Consider the following 16,641-nt stretch of genomic DNA (forward strand, 5'->3'; position numbering starts at 1 on the left):
TATGTTTTTGTTTTTTTACTGTTCTACTGAGTAAGTCACCGACATCTTGGATTTCCTGAGAGTGAGAAAATTGGTAACACTTTACAATACAGGGGCACTAATACGCATTAATTCATGCTTAACTAATGCACAGAGTTAATATAAAACTCATGAATAACTAAACCATTTATTAATAATTACTACATCAGCAACAAATGAACATTCTATATGATTCATAGATTAAGTAATCAATAACTTTTTATTAGTTAAATGTGTCAAAATGTATGAATTCCCTAATAACATATTATATTAACTAATAGTGTAAATTCTTGTGTTAATTACCACAATGGGTTGAAGCCATGCATTTCAACTTGCAGTTGTCTTCTTTAATTAATCATTAGCTAATGATTTGCAAAGATATCATTATGTTGACTTTAATTGTTTTCATGACTAACTAATAAACTAATTCAAAATCCATAACCACAATGACATATGAATTAACAATTAGTTAATAGTTCTGTGCCTCAACAAGTAAAGTCATAACAATGATATCTTTGCAAATCATACATTATACGAACTAATACATTATGACACATTTAACTAATAACAATTTATTGATATTTGTTTCTTCATGAGTTATATATGTGTCCCTGCAGCACAAAAGCAGTGTTAAGTCGCTGGGGGATATTTGTAGCAATAGCCAACAATACATTGTATGGGTCACAATTATACATTTCTCTTTTATGCCAAAAATCATTAGGATATTAAGTAAAGATCATGTTCCATGAAGATATTTTGTAAATGTCCTACCGTAAATATATCAAAACTTAATGTTTGATTAGTAATATGCATTGCTAAGAACTTCATTTGAACAACTTTAAAGATGATTTTCTCAATATTTAGATTTTTTTGCACCCTCAGATTCCAGATTTTCAAATAGTTGTATCTCAACCAAATATTGTCCTATCCTAACAAACCATACATCAATGGAAAGATTATTTATACAGCTTTTAGATGATGCATAAATCTCAATTTCGAAAAATGGACCCTTATGACTGGTTTGGTGCTCCAGGGTCACATATTAACTCGTGATTATCTGTGCAACTATAGTTAAGCATGAATTAATGCATATTTGTGCACCCGTATTGTGAAGTTACCAGAAAATGAACAGCAAATTTTAATTTTTAAAAAAAGTTAAACTAGTTAAAGCATGAATAGCCCTTCTGTAACAGCAGTGTGTATTCGAGTGAAAATAACCCGGACTAATATGAACTGAAGCCAGATGCTCAGCTCCTGCTCCAGGCTCCTGATCCCGAGCCCATCTGTTCTTCAGTGTCCGGTGGCCTGAATCTCTGGGTCTGCACCTTCTTACCTAAATGCTGTGTCGGTCAGTGAATGAGTGACACCTTCACAGTGACCTTCAGACCAACCACCTTCACCTGAACAGCAGAATCACCAGGGCCTTTCCCAGCAAACCTCAGTATTCAGGCAGAACAAGAACAGAAGCAATTCACACTGGAGATGAGCTTTGTCCAGTGATGAAAACCAAGAACATCTGAGCTTTAAGTCACATGTCTAGAGCCACTGCGACTATTTCACAGGATTTGGTGTGGCTTCACTCTGAAACCTGTTTGTCACGCTGACGGATCTGCGCTAAACATTCAGACGAGCATCTGAGAGCACTGAAGCATTACCTGTGCTGCTGTAGAACGCAAGCTTAGTTGTGGTGTGGAACTTCTGGATGAGAAACTGGGACAGAGAAATCTTGTCATCGGTGTTCAGCGACTCGTTGCCCTTCTTCCAGTAAAGCATAAGATCGTCGTCAGTGTACGCATCTGAAATAATAACACATTTAACCCGCATCAGCTGCTGCTAGTTCAAATAAATCACCGTCTTTGGTAGAAAAAGGGTTTGGCCTCTGCACATTTGCCCCACATGCATCTTATTTCTTCAGTTCAACAAAACCACATGCACGTGGACTATTTCACAGGATTTGGTGTGGCTTCACTCTGAAACCTGTTTGTCACGCTGACGGATCTGCGCTAAACATTCAGACGAGCATCTGAGAGCACTGAAGCATTACCTGTGCTGCTGTAGAACGCAAGCTTAGTTGTGGTGTGGAACTTCTGGATGAGAAACTGGGACAGAGAAATCTTGTCATCGGTGTTCAGCGACTCGTTGCCCTTCTTCCAGTAAAGCATAAGATCGTCGTCAGTGTACGCATCTGAAATAATAACACATTTAACCCGCATCAGCTGCTGCTAGTTCAAATAAATCACCGTCTTTGGTAGAAAAAGGGTTTGGCCTCTGCACATTTGCCCCACATGCATCTTATTTCTTCAGTTCAACAAAACCACATGCACATAGATGTCAGAGGAGGCTACGTGGATAAATGTGTGCTGTGTTTGTGTACGTACAGCTCTCGATCTCCAGTGAGCACGTCTGTGTGTCCAGAGGAAAGCGGCTCAGGTCCATGTTACACATGGCAGTGACGGTCACTCTACAACAACACAACAGTCAGATTCACCACATCGTCCAGTGGAAACATGAAGATATTTTGTCAATTTCCTTCCATAAATATATCTTAATGTTTGATTAGTAATATGCATTGCTAAGAACTTCATTTGAACAACTTTAAAGATGATTTTCTCAATATTTAGATTTTTTTGCACCCTCAGATTCCAGATTTTCAAATAGTTGTATCTCAGCCAAATATTGTGCTATCCTAACAAACCATACATCAATGGAAAGCAATGGAAAATTGACCCTTATGACTGGTTTTGTGCTCCAGGGTCACATTTGGTAAGAGCGCATCGGGTGAGAAGGAATGAGATGATTAGAGAGTCTCTTCATTGACTGAGATCATTAACATCTGTGACTGTTTCTGTCAGGTTGATCTGAAAGCGTTCACCTCAGACTGTAGAGCACGTTTCCGTCGGGATACACTCGTAGCATCAAGTTGTCTGTTGTCGTGTCGTGGATGAAAGATCTTTTGGACAACACAACAGTCAGATTCACCACATCGTCCAGTGGAAACATGAAGATATTTTGTCAATTTCCTTCCATAAATATATCTTAATGTTTGATTAGTAATATGCATTGCTAAGAACTTCATTTGAACAACTTTAAAGATGATTTTCTCAATATTTAGATTTTTTTGCACCCTCAGATTCCAGATTTTCAAATAGTTGTATCTCAGCCAAATATTGTGCTATCCTAACAAACCATACATCAATGGAAAGCAATGGAAAATTGACCCTTATGACTGGTTTTGTGCTCCAGGGTCACATTTGGTAAGAGCGCATCGAGTGAGAAGGAATGAGATGATTAGAGAGTCTCTTCATTGACTGAGATCATTAACATCTGTGACTGTTTCTGTCAGGTTGATCTGAAAGCGTTCACCTCAGACTGTAGAGCACGTTTCCGTCGGGATACACGCGTAGCATCAAGTTGTCTGTTGTCGTGTCGTGGATGAAAGATCTTTTGGAATGAACAAAGAACATGTCGGGCACCCAGATCTTCTTCACCAGCCGGCTGTCGAACGTCATGCTTTGATTATTGCTGCTCTGGAAGGACAAGCGCTCGTCTTTCCAGTAATGCCTCAAATACAGTGTCATGGTGAAATCCTGAGGAGAAACGCCAGATGGTAAAAACAATTAAAAGCGAAGCGAGAAGAGTTAAAGCAGCAGATGTTAGAGTCACTCGAGGTTGTGCGTCGCAGTGGTTTTACCACAGGTGAGGCATGACGCAAAGCATTACGACATCAATGTTACATTTAATGATTAATAACCACTAAACAGCAGAGTGCTACAGGAAATAGGACTTTAAACATGACTCGCAACTGATTTGATTACATTACTATTTTCTTTAGTAAAAACAAGATTCCCAAAATATACCGTAGTTACAATCCCAAGAATTTTATTTGACCAGTGACAGACAGTAATGTAGTATTTTTACTACTACTCCAGTTCATAAAACCATATCAATCCTTGTTATTTTAAACTGTAGAAATCAACACGCAGTGATAGCGATGTAGTGAATGAGCCGATTCCTTTCAGTGAATATGTCTGTCGATTCTAAGGATTTACAGAAGACTCACAATAATAACGGCATGCTCTTAATCGAGCGCTCACCATGTCAGCCTCAGAGATGGTGTCGAGACTTTCAACCTGAACATCCACACCTACTGGGATCGGAGGTCCTGTAAGAGCACAGGCAAAGGCAAAATTTGTGTTTCCACTCCTCACTTGTGTCGGTTATATTTTTACACATTAAAATTAAAGCATATATCATTATCATGAGATATTACAGTAGCGCAGCGCTCTCTTTCTGTTTGCAGACGGGATTTAATGCTGCAGTATCTGTGGCCTATTTTAGCTCAGACTCACTATCGTCTGTGACACGAGCGCTCAAACACAAGTGGGTCACGACCAATCAAAGTGCTGCCGTCTCACATCTGGACACCCGGCTCTGTTTTCCTTTCCTCCACGCACACGACAAGCCAAAGCTGAAGAGCTCATGTAAAGAGTGTTGTAATGTTATCAGCAGTCAGTTATGATGCCTCCGTCATAAAGAAACTCGTGCTTTTCTCTTCAGTGGAAATGTCTTGTGAAGCTGGATTACGAGGGTGTTTTCACATGCAGCGTCACCGTGGGTTTGATTCCTGATAAAAATGCATACCTTTGAACTAAAGAGCCTGACAAATGCATAAATGTGTGTCTATTGTTTTAGGTAGAGTTGGACAGCATAACATGAACTAAACAATTAGAAGCATCCATAAATACAAAGGATAATGTCAAGACAAACGTTCTGAGATGTGTTGCATCAAACGTCTGCAGTGTGTTAGCCGTGAAACCATAAACAACACAAGTCCGTGCGGGACTCGGCAATCACTGCAGATCTCTGGATGTTATACGTGGCTCATGCTCACCTCCAAATGCTGGTCTCATTGTAAAGTCATGGTCATCTATCCTCAACAGCTGCTCAGATTTGGTCATAGGAGACTTTGTCATGTCTGGACTTCTTCTGAAGATTGGGCTACAGTGACAATACGAGTAGAACTATTAGACAAAGCTGTCAGCTAAAGCTCTGTGTGGACGAGAGACTGAATGAGACGCTTCAAAAGATACATCCAACAGAGCATGGCAATTATAGATTATGATCTTAGAAGTTTGATTTCTTCTCCACAGCAAAAAAATATATTTAAAATCGTATAAAACCATAAAGTCTTTTAATAGAAATACTAACAAAAGACTGTGAGATCGTGTAAAGATCCAAATTGAATGATGTTGTACCTGCCAGACTTCTGGGCTCCTCCATCCACTCGTGTCGTTTCTCTCCGTAATCTGTGAGGAACAAAAAGAGAATGAAATGAAGTTCTGCTGAATCAATAGGATCCGCAGGCCTTTCTCCTGCATTTCTGCACTGATTCAGTGAAGCGGATGTAAACTTGATCGCATGTGTTCAGAGCTGAGAGGACTGCACTCATATTGCTCACATTTGACGAAATATTGAACAAACGAACACACAAACGCACAGGTGTCGCACTTCATCTGTGATATTGATCATTTGCGAGGCTGTTTCTTCAGTGTTTGCTTTAGTGCAGCACACATTTGTACTTTTCAATCTCTTCCAGCTTGTGTTGAACAGCATAATTCCCGAGCGTGCATCACATACATCTGAGCTGTTTTAAAGCACCTTTGATCAGAATCAGAATCAGAATGAGCTTTATTGCCAGGTATGTTTACACATACGAGGAATTTGTTTTCGTGACAGAAGCTCCACAGTGTAACAGAATGACAGTGACAGAACAAAAAACACAGATAATAAAAATAAAAATAGAACAAGTAAATAAGGAATAAAAATATATAAATTGACAATTGTGTGTGCAGGTATATTACAATAGACAGTTTTTTTTTGTATGTACAGGTACTGTATATTATGTGCAAATCTGAGGTGTAGACTGAGTATGTGTGTTAGATAAATAAGTGTATGAGTGAATAAATAGTGTGTGTTCCACGGTTAACTGATGTTCAGCTCAAATCAAACACATCATCCTCATCATTATGTGCAGATGACAGGCGTGAGCATGAAGTGATGTTTGATGTGATGTTGCTGGCTGCGGCCGCTCACAGGCAGCTAGTTAATAATCCGCTCAGCAGAAATCCTCTCTGTTCTCCAGAGCAAACCAGCAGTGTGTCTCCTCCACTGACACAACACTCGTCTGACATCGTGACAATCACATACCGGATCCGGACACAGGGAGATCATACACCCTTACAAATATAGTTTGGATATTGGCATCGATGGGTCCATAAACATCCATGGAACCCTTCCCTTGCACAAAAGGATCTTTATAGTGGGAAAAAAGCGCCTTCTGGACACATAAGAAGAGTAAGACCCACAAGAGTGAATGTGAAGCTTCAGACACTGATATGAAATCCTGCATTAATCAAGCAGGCAGACAGAATATCAGAAGATTTAAACAGACAACAAAACAGACTTGTTCATTTCATCATTATCTGTTTTCTATGTTCTATGCACTGCTTCTTGATGGAAGAAAGTGCAACTCTATTTCCCATCAGAGTTGATTTCATTCCTTTGCACTCGACAGGCCGCATTCACAACAGCAGCATTACCTGCTTTGCTTGTAGGGCTCCTGTCTGGGACCTCTTCTGTGGGCCGATCTTCCGGCGGCGCCCAGCACACAGACGCAGATGAACACAAACACAGTCTCCAGCTGCATGGTGCTCATATCCCTATTCAATGTTCACATCCTCGGCGCTCTGCAGCCCAAACGAACACGGACGTCTGTCCTGTTAACATCACACAGCTTAATCTCCACACTGGGAAAAGCAATTTGGACTAAACCCATAAATCCTTGAGCGTCAGATGGCACAGATTTGATCCCTCCAGTGGTGGATGCGCTCTGCTCCTGATGCGCCGCCCCAAACCAATTCTCCTAATGATACTGTGCTCTGCATTTCTCTGGCGAGGTCAGTCGTGAGGATGCTGACGAGAGAGACACTCGAGCTCCTTCATCTGCCTCTGAAAACACCGCTGAGACATTCCCTCCACACAGACTGTGTGTCTCCAGTAAAACACACAGTTGTCTGATTAAAGGAAGGAAGCATATTTTTGTCATTAAACTGAACATCACTACTACAATCCCAAATCTCTGGGTAAATGGGTGACTGTAATTCACATCTAGTAATTGCAAGGACTGATGCATGGCAGGCAGAAGAAAACAATGGCAGAGCAGTTGCTGTGGAATTATGAAATGAAAAAGCATGTGATAATCCTGAGCATCATCACAGAGAAGAGTAAGGGAAGAGTCACTGAGTAGACGCTTACAGTACATTTAACCCTTTAACCGTTTAGTCAACCGAGGGGCAAACTCAGGCGCTCCTCTTCCTCAACAAAGCCATTTCATGAGCTGAGAAACATTTTATAACAGTATCACTAAATTAAGAAACCAGTGGCATCTACGCTAATGTTTCCCAATGTCTCCCAAAGCGTTTTTCCTCTTGTATAACACCAAAATGTATTTATTTTTTGTCCGAGTTGCCTTTGTTTTGTTCACTGGGTGACTAAAGCACTAAAAAAAGTATTATGGATTTACACCACAAAATAAGTAATTATTTATCACATACATTATTAGTACATACCACAATATCTGTGTCAGCTTTAATCTGTAAAGCTGCTCTGTGTATTGTGAAAAGCGCTACACAAATAAACCTAATTGACTTGATCAGAAATTGAGGAAGGGAGATAAGATCACAGCGCCAGCTCTGAGTTTCTCATTTTCTGATCAATGATCCTCAAAGCCAAACCTTCAGTGTGTGTGTGTTTTAGACAGTCACTGATTCTTGAGACACGGGACAAAACATGCTCAGTAACTGCTATTAGGTTTAAAAATTGTAATATTTTCAATTGTAAATGTTATAAGGGATTAATAATAGAATGTATTTAACACAATTATCCCCTTCAATTTAATTTGAGCATTATTATATCAAATCTATGACACTTATTGTCTTCTCACTACATCTAAAACAGTGTCCACAGAGAAGGGCTCAGTCATTCATATGCTATAAAATGGATAAAAATGTATTTAAATTATGAAAAAGAGCTTGTTTTATCAAAGGCAACACTTAATAATATCTCATGTCAAAGCACGGTTGTTTTTCAATGACGCATGCATGTTTCAAACTTGTGTCCCCACTTTTTGTCAACACCGTCAGACATTTATTAAAATGTATTAAAATCAGGCAATATCAGGGGCAGCTGTCACTCTAAAGGACCCCCTTGCCACAGTTCACCTCTGCAGAGTACATCAGTGTCAGACAGACTCTGGTAAGGTTTATAGTTTTAGAATATTTTAAATGTTAATATTTCCTGTGTCACAATCATGATATGTCAACACCATCTTCCAATTTCTGCGGAAATAATTTGAAATGTTTAGAACATTTTATTCTCCTGAAGCAGGTTCTATTAGCATCTCGCATCAACAGAGAAATAAAAATGGCTACTACATGAACTCCATTTGTTTTGTGAAAGAAATGCCAAATTTGTCAGATGATGGGCCAATGATGGAGTTGACATTCAGCGTGAAGTCATCATATTTTTGTGGTTTTCAAGTCATTTTTAATTATATTAAATATAAAAGTGTTTAATTTTTCTAATAATGTATAAATACTAAATATGTGACCTGACAGCACATATTGCTTTTGTGGATTGATAGTCATCACGTCTAGCAGAGTAAGGGTTGAGGGAACATAAGGCTGAGGGAACCCAAAACACTGGATAAAACATATATTATATATACTATATAATTACTATATACATTACTATATAGTACATATACTATACAGTACAGTTCATATGTGTTCTGATCATTTTGGATCATTTTTTAAGATGTTTAAATGTGAATATTAAGATCCTGGTGAATGTAAATGGATAGAGGTAACAACTAATTTTTCATTTGTTCATATAACTGTTTTTAAAAGTTACCTTGTTACCATAGTAGATGCACAGCAGACATACTGTTCTGAGATGAGAGAAAATAGATCATTTGTGTTCCAAAGATATATCAAAATACTTAAATGTGAGTCTTGAAAAAAGCTTTATAAACAATAACATACTCACTGTTTGTTGTGTTTGTTTTAATACAGTAATTGATTGATTACATGTATTAGTTAAAATGACTACAAATTCAGGTTTTCATCATCACCATCAGATATGTCAACTCTGTCAGGTCTCTCACCTCCGTCAGATGAATATTTTGACAATATTTGATAATGATATTTTATATTTGTTGAGGAATTGTTGGTCACATGTGAAAATGTAATCTGTCTGCTAACATGAGAATGTGTTTTGAAATGTTTAAAAACATCTTGATTGCTTGATTGCAAAATAAGTGATGGCAAGGTAAAAAGCACATTTTGATAAAAAAGAGAAAAGTTGGGAGGTTGAATCAAAGCATAGCTCAGTAACTTGCAGTGTTCCCAACCCAGTTCCTAGAGGCACACCAACAGAACACATTTTGAGTGTCCCTTATCCCTAGAAGGACCCTTATCTGACCCATCCAGGTTTTGGGGTCTCTTCTGACGAGCTGATTCAGGTGTGTTTGATTAGGAAAAGTTGAAAATGTGTAGTGTCGGTGTGTCTCCAGAAACAGGGTTGGGAAACACTGATCTAAAGCAGTGATTCGGAAACAATGAACTATGGGAATTTGTCCTGATAACCTAAATAACAGATTACATTTCATGTCACAGAACATGGCTGAGACAGAACCAAAATTTAGTTCTTTAATGTAAAAAGGGGAAAATACAAAACAAAACTGAGCAATAACAACAGGGCCCAGACAGTCCTTTCCACTCCCTTTACACAGAGTCAGGAGTCTGTGTAGGGCACTAGCTACCTGGGCTCCATGTCGTCTCCGCAGGGGTCACCAAACTGTAATTTTTAGCAAGACTTGACAACACCAAGATGAGACTTCACACAAAATGAACCAGAACAGAATACAGTACACAGAAGGAATATAAAAGGAAGAGTAATCAGAAGAGTAACAGAAAAGCAGGTAGGGACTAATAACGAGAGGGACCAGACCAAAACATGAGACAATGGGAGCACATACTGTAGGCTATGTTCATGTTAATCCATATAAACTGAAACCGCATCTATTTCTCTCTGTTTTTTTGTTTTGTTCGTTTGTTTTTGTTTAGTTTTTTCCAGTAAAACCAAGGTTCTCCAAAATGGAAAAGGTTGTCTACGCATTGTAGTGTAGACTGTGGAAACTCAGGTAATCAAACCAGTGACAGCTTTAATCAGTCTTCATATCATGTTACTGCAAAGATAACAGAATATTTACTCGCAATTGCTGTTCTGTGGCAAAATAGATAACATTTGTGTATAAGACCATACATGGAATGTTGATTTTGAGGACAACAGAGTTAGAGAGCCAACTCTACTAAGTTTTCATTTCAGAAGACAATTAAAAAATATATGCTGAAAGAAATGTGTGTCAGGGTTTATCTGTTTCCATGTTTTTTATTGAGTTAATTTCATTGATTGGTTTGTTTGGGTATTTAAGCTCTCTGTCTCTTTCAGTTCATTGTCTGTTTTTGTCAATGTTTTAATGGTTGTTCTGTTCCCGCTGCTAGTGATTCCTGAGAGATATATATCCTGAGTATTTTTGTTATCTTTGGTTAGGGTTGTCAAAAGTAGGGACTTTTGTACCAGTCGGTACTGAAATTCAAAAAATGTGACAATACCAAATTTCCTGCTAGCATTTTGAGGGCTGTTGAGAGGATTCTTGAACACCTCTAATTAGCCATTGTGTTCACGTGCTCAACAGATATGTCTGTGATTGGCTACAATGAGCATCGCTTCACGCTCTTCATCGAGTGCTAACACAGATACACACAGGAGCATTTGAAAGCCGTGTCTATCAGAGGATCCCTAATATATCAGCTCATCCGCTGACAGATGCAGCTTTCAAACAGTCCTGTGTGTATCTGTGTTAGCGCTCGGTGAAGAGCGTGAAAGATGTATATTTACAAGAAGTTTCTGAAGCGATGATCGCAACAGACATCTGTTGAACGTGTGTCATAGTCATGGTTTCTGTCATGTCATGTGTTTCCCTTGCCCTCATGTGATCCTGCTATAGGTTCTTTCTTCTTCCTCTTGTTTAATGGTGAGTAACTCCTTAGGAGCATTATTGGTTCCTTTGTTCAATATGTCATGTTGTGATTGGTTGTTTTAGTCATATGTCTTGTTTCACATTGGTTGGATTGTCTCATGTGAACCATTTTGTTTGGTATATAGCCTCTTATTTTCCATTGTCTAGCTTTGTTCCTGTAACCTCTGTCGGTGAGTTCATGGTTCTGTTATGCCAAGTCTGTTCATGTCAAGTCAAGTCAGGTATTTGTTTGTTTGTATTTTGTATTTCACTTCTGTTCAATAAACTGCACTTGGGTTCACTATGCTCGCCTTCAGTAGTTCCCCCATTACAAATGGACTGCTGCCCATTAATCCTGTTTATTTTTCATTCATGTTTCAACAATTTGCTGACAGAAGAACAGGCTCTTAAGATATGGAGGAGGTTTTTGGAGCTTCAACATCTTGTCCACGACACCAGCCTCTGCATGTTTTTCTGGGCAGGTTTGAATCCACGGATAAAAGCACGTCTGCCCAGAGATGACTCTGGAGGGACATTCACGGAGCACCTGGACTGGATCCTGTTTCATTGCAGATCCTCCTTTGCAATCAGTGAGATGGAGAGGATCACAACACCACAGTCCACGCAGCGCAAATCATCCCTTCAGCCATGCCCACAGGGGAATAAAAGCCTGAGCCCACCGCAGACACAGAGCTTGAGTCTGCTGCAATGCTGGAGCCAGTGTCGACACCTGAACCATATATTGCCTCAGAGCCCGAGCTCAACGGAGTGTCTGACCAGGTGCATGAGCTGGCTACATCCTCTGTCCCTGAGGGAATGCTGTTGGAGTTTTAGAGGGTGACGTGGAGCCCTGATAGATTGAGAGAGTGAGTGTTTCCTGCCTGTTTCTTTCCCCTGCACTAAGCCTATTTCTTCACCCAGCATTGAATTTTTAGAATATGTGTTCCCACCCTGCCTCCCACTCCCAGTTCCTCTGCTTGATTCGAGTCTGCCAAGTGAAAGTTCTGTCTGTTCCAACTCGGCTGAGGAGGAAGTACCTGAGTTTCCTGCCTGTTCAACGTATTGGTTGATAGTCTATGATTGATGTCCATAGTCTATATGGACATGGTCCTGACATTTGTGTCTGTCTTGCATCATCCAAGAAAGCTGTTTGTGAATCCCTGTCTGCTCTGCCCAGTCATTTGCCTCCTCTCACGTTACCTGTTCGGTGCTCAGTGTACTCACCTCGGCGGACTGTTTGCCAACTTAACCAAGGGGTTTGACTCGTGTTCTCCACCTCAAACCTCAAGACCTGTAATTCCACCTCAGCCTGTTGAGCAGTCATCTCCACCTTGGCCTCCACCTGACCATCGTCCTTTTGACTCCACTAAGCTTCCTCATCCACCTTGGTTAGTTGCCTGTGCCACAGACTTCTGGTCCATCATCTGCACCTCGTCCCTCCACCCTTTCTGCTACGTCTGGCTCCTCCTTACGTCTGGCTCCACCTTAATCCTCAGTCGCTCCAGCTCCACCTAAGTCCTCCGATGCCCTGACTCCATCTTGTCTGCTCTTCATTGTTACATCGCCCTGCAGGACTTTTGGTGTCTCCCAGCCTCTGCAGTTCTTGAGAAAACTAAGAGACAAGGGAGCAGAACTGAGAACAAAGATGATACATACAACAGTGGATAAACAACAAACAATGAACACTGGAAACACAAGGGCTTATATACACAGGGGTGAAGGAGACACAGCTTAAAACAAATCAAACTAATCTCAGGGGAAACAGGAACAGCAACCACGCAAACTAGTTTGACAGAGCTCTTTAGGAGCAGATTCTAGATGCTCCACAAAAAGGAAACAAGCAATATAAAACAAACAGTCCAGGAAGGTGGTGGAGCAGTGGAAGACAAGAGGAGATAGTAGGGAAGACCTTTGGGGACCCGTGTGGTGCCAGCAGAGCAGGAGATTAAGGCAGAGCCAGCAGAGATGGAGAACATGAGGGTGGTGCCAACGTTGCAGACAGAGCCAGAGATGTGATATGGCAATATTGAAATGTCTTCTCCTGTTAAGCAAATGTAGGCTGAGACATGTCCTGACATGACCAAGGTGTAAAGGATTATGATGTTTTTTTTATATTATTATTTTAAATGTACCTTGAGCTTCACCTATAATGTTGGTAAAGATTTTTGAAAAGTTATTTTCTACCTTCATTCTGACCTAAAAACATGTCTTCAAATTACAAACGTGCAATGGTGGTGCAAGCAAATAACCTGTCCCTTGCCCCGAAAACCTAACGCCGCCCAGATCATGGAAGACACATATACTGTAGATGAGGTTGATTAAAAAAGTAGCAGAATCATGCAATGAAGACTAGCTGGGGAAAAAATACTTCACCCACCCCTGCTGTCCATGGTTGTGGGTGAATCCGAAGTATGTACAGGGATAGAAGTCCGAACTGAGTGCAGGTTTTTCAGACAGAGAATTCCTCCAGAATCTCTGCCCTGCCCCACAAGGCTGAAGACGACTACTTTGGCTAGGGTGCCCGCCAGGGTGAGGGTATGATACTAAAAAGTAGATAGATACCCCTAAAAAGAGACCCTGGAGCTCAGCTTTCGTGGCTAATAAGAACTGTCAATTCCTAGAGTAGCAGTCATCAACAGTGTTGGGCAGTAACAACGCGTTACTGTAACGCAGTTACTTTTGACAGTAACTAATACTGTAATGCATTACTTTTTAAATAAATTAACTCCGTTACCGTTACCATATGGTGCATTGTCCGTTACTTTTTTAAATGAATTAATTTTGGCTGAAGTGTAGCCTACAGCCTAACCTGTTTACAGCAGCGACGCATTGTAGGATTGGTGGATGCCAACCACTGTAAAAATGAAGACGCACTGTGGGCGTGTTTCCGTTTATTCAAGTATGTGCGGCAGTCATGGCGAGTCAAGGCAAGAGCAAGACGAGTTTCTCAAAGTGGAAATATGCTCATTATTTCACTTTAGTTGAGCATAAAGACAAAAAACTTTTAGTCAAATGTAAGCTGTGTCTTTCTGGTTCGAAGGTCCTATCTACTGCGATAAACAGCAACTCCAATCTGTCGAAGCACCTCCAGAAAGTACATGCCTCGACGAAGCTAGAAGCTAACCCGGTGTCGGTGGACACACTCGAAGTGAGTCAAGCCCCTCCAGCCAAACAACAGCGACTAGATTTTAACCAGACTGTTAGCCAGGGTCAGGGACAGATCAACAAAGCTATTGCACGGTATGTTGTTGAAAACATGCAGCCTGTCTCTACTGTGGAGTCGCCGGCTTTCAGGCAGCTCGTTAGCATGATAACATGTTCAGGCGGCACACAGCAAATGGGACGAAAAACTTTTTCCAACTACTTGGATAAAGAATATTCAAAAATGGAAAGTGAGCTGAAGACAACATTTGAGGGGCTAGACTACATCGCGACCACTGCAGACATTTGGTCTGTCCACAACAAAAGCTTCCTAGGCTTGACAGCCCACTGGATAAACACGCTACTCTTCAACGCCAGAAAGCTGTGTTGGCCTGTAAAAGGATCAAAGGTAGACACACGTATGATGTCATTGCTGCTGAGATCAATCACATTCATTCATTATATGGACTGTCAACGAAAGTTACAGCTACGGTTACTGATAACGGCTCTAACTTTGTAAAAGCCTTCCAAATGTATCAGCCGGAATCGCTCTCTGACGATGATGATGATGAAGAGGTTACCTTCACAAATGTTGCAGACGTGCTTGACACCTCCACAGAGGAGGGGATTGTTTTACCACCACACCTGAGGTGTGCCTCTCACACACTTAACTTAATTTCATGCTCTGATGTGGACAAGTGGCTGCTTTCAAATCCTGGGACTAAAGGAATTTACAGAAGTGCTACCGCCAAGTGCACAGCACTGTGGAGTAAGGCTAGCCGGTCGACTTTGGCTTCAGAGTTAGTGGGCGATTTGGTTGGCAAAAAACTGCTTGTGCCATGCTCCACAAGGTGGAATTCATTTTATGATGCTGTGGCAAGAATAGTTGAAATACCCATGACTGACTTGAGTACCATCTCTAATCGTTTAGAGCTAAAATGTATTGGTGAGAGGGAGTTTCAGTTTCTGAGGGAATACTGTGCCATCATGAAGCCTCTCACAGTTGCTCTGGATATCCTGCAAGGAGAAGAAAACTGTTACTATGGCACCCTCCTGCCCACAATAGAAGTTTTGATGTCGAAGCTACTGGAGATAAGAGAAGGCCTGATTATTGCAACTGGCCTACCTGATGCCATAGTTCAGGTAAGAAACATTCATCAATATTCAAAAGAAGTTTATAGATGTAAACATTAATATTTTTAGCTGAGCAAGCACCAATATAGCCTAAGAAATGGAAAGAATGTAAAGTGCACAACATAATTTTTGATTCTATTCACACACACACACACACACACACACACACACTGTACTGCACCTACCCACTGGATGAAAAATAAACAGTAATAATACCATAATTCCTTTTTTGCAAAATAAAGTTTTAGTTTTGTCCAATCAGTTGCACATATATTTTCACTTTCTTAATGTGTGTGTTTTTGTGATGTTTAAATGATTTTATAACTCATATCTATAGGTCAAAAATCACATAGTGGTGTACAGCTTTCATAGAATGTACATAGAGGGAATCTTTCACTCATTCTAATATCTGTCACTGTGGGGTTTTTTTTGCAGGCAATCAAAACACGATTTGCATCCGTCTTGGAAAGCAACGATGCAATACTGGCAGCTGTCACACTTCCTATGTTCAAACTGCGATGGTTGAGAGACCAGAGGAAGAAAGAGATGGTCAAAGGAATGCTGGCAGCAGAGTGTCACAAGCTCATCCCTCGCCCTGGCCCTGTTCAGCAAGCAGCCAAGATGCCTGTGTCTCCGACAACACCAGACTCAAGCTCCTATAATGTGCAGGACTTTTTCTGTTTTGAGGAGGCTGATGATACCTTCAGCACTGTGGAAACTGAAGTAATGACCTACTTGAGAACAGCCGAAACAGGGATGGAGATTCTTAAACAATTTCCCACAATAAAGGAAATTTCTCTGAAGAAAAATGCAGCTACTCCATCCAGTGCACCTGTTGAGAAACTTTTCAGCCTGGGAAGTCTGGTACTGTCTCCAAAGAGGAACAAGCTGTCTGACCAAAGGTTTGAGAGACTTCTTCTCATGCGGTACAACCACTGGTTTGAAGGGTAAAACTCAACTTAAATGTTCATTCAGGTCCTTGCTAGTAAGCACCTTTTGTTGTTTCAAATAAATAAGCACACATTTGTTATTAAAAATATTTGTTTGTTAAAAATAATGGTTAGTTTAGTAGCCACAGTGACATTTCTGTTATATCTTACAACACTAATTTTATGCATTATAAAATGCATTACGTTGTATTGCTAGGAAAAATGCTGTTTTTACATTTTTATGGACATATACAACAGCAGATTTTGCACTTTGAATAC

The 16,641-nt window shown here is 40.4% G+C and overlaps 2 protein-coding genes across 2 annotated transcripts; one reads left to right on the forward strand and one right to left on the reverse strand.

Annotated features, from left to right (window-relative positions):
* Positions 1-2,021: 2,021 nt before the first annotated feature.
* On the reverse strand, positions 2,022-6,975 carry LOC107573586 (gamma-aminobutyric acid receptor subunit rho-1-like). Its single transcript, XM_016260013.1, has 8 exons — positions 6,618-6,975; positions 5,274-5,324; positions 4,910-5,016; positions 4,113-4,180; positions 3,460-3,605; positions 2,891-2,968; positions 2,397-2,479; positions 2,022-2,203 (listed from the first exon to the last, which is right to left on the reverse strand). Exons 1-8 carry the CDS (start codon positions 6,731-6,733, stop codon positions 2,022-2,024), a joined length of 831 nt encoding a protein of 276 aa, XP_016115499.1. The 5' UTR covers positions 6,734-6,975.
* A 7,708-nt stretch (positions 6,976-14,683) lies between these two features.
* LOC107573587 (uncharacterized) lies at positions 14,684-16,384 on the forward strand. The gene is made up of 2 exons (XM_016260014.1): positions 14,684-15,442; positions 15,869-16,384. Exons 1-2 carry the CDS (start codon positions 14,831-14,833, stop codon positions 16,382-16,384), a joined length of 1,128 nt encoding a protein of 375 aa, XP_016115500.1. The 5' UTR covers positions 14,684-14,830.
* The last annotated feature ends 257 nt before the right edge of the window (positions 16,385-16,641 follow it).

Source organism: Sinocyclocheilus grahami, unplaced genomic scaffold (genome assembly GCF_001515645.1).
Source record: "Sinocyclocheilus grahami isolate Dianchi unplaced genomic scaffold, SAMN03320097.WGS_v1.1 scaffold1981.1, whole genome shotgun sequence".
In the NCBI taxonomy this organism is placed as follows: domain Eukaryota; kingdom Metazoa; phylum Chordata; class Actinopteri; order Cypriniformes; family Cyprinidae; genus Sinocyclocheilus; species Sinocyclocheilus grahami.

Coding starts and splice junctions, on each gene's coding strand:
- LOC107573586 (XM_016260013.1), bottom strand. CDS start 6,733: ATGAGCACCATGCAGCTGGAGACTGTGTTTGTGTTCATCTGCGTCTGT. Junction 4,181..4,909: donor AATGAGACCAGCATTTGGAG/GTGAGCATGAGC, acceptor GTGCTCTTACAG/GACCTCCGATCCCAGTAGGT. Junction 2,969..3,459: donor TTCTTTGTTCATTCCAAAAG/ATCTTTCATCCA, acceptor GTTGTCCAAAAG/ATCTTTCATCCACGACACGA.
- LOC107573587 (XM_016260014.1), top strand. CDS start 14,831: ATGTATCAGCCGGAATCGCTCTCTGACGATGATGATGATGAAGAGGTT. Junction 15,443..15,868: donor TACCTGATGCCATAGTTCAG/GTAAGAAACATT, acceptor TTTTTTTTGCAG/GCAATCAAAACACGATTTGC.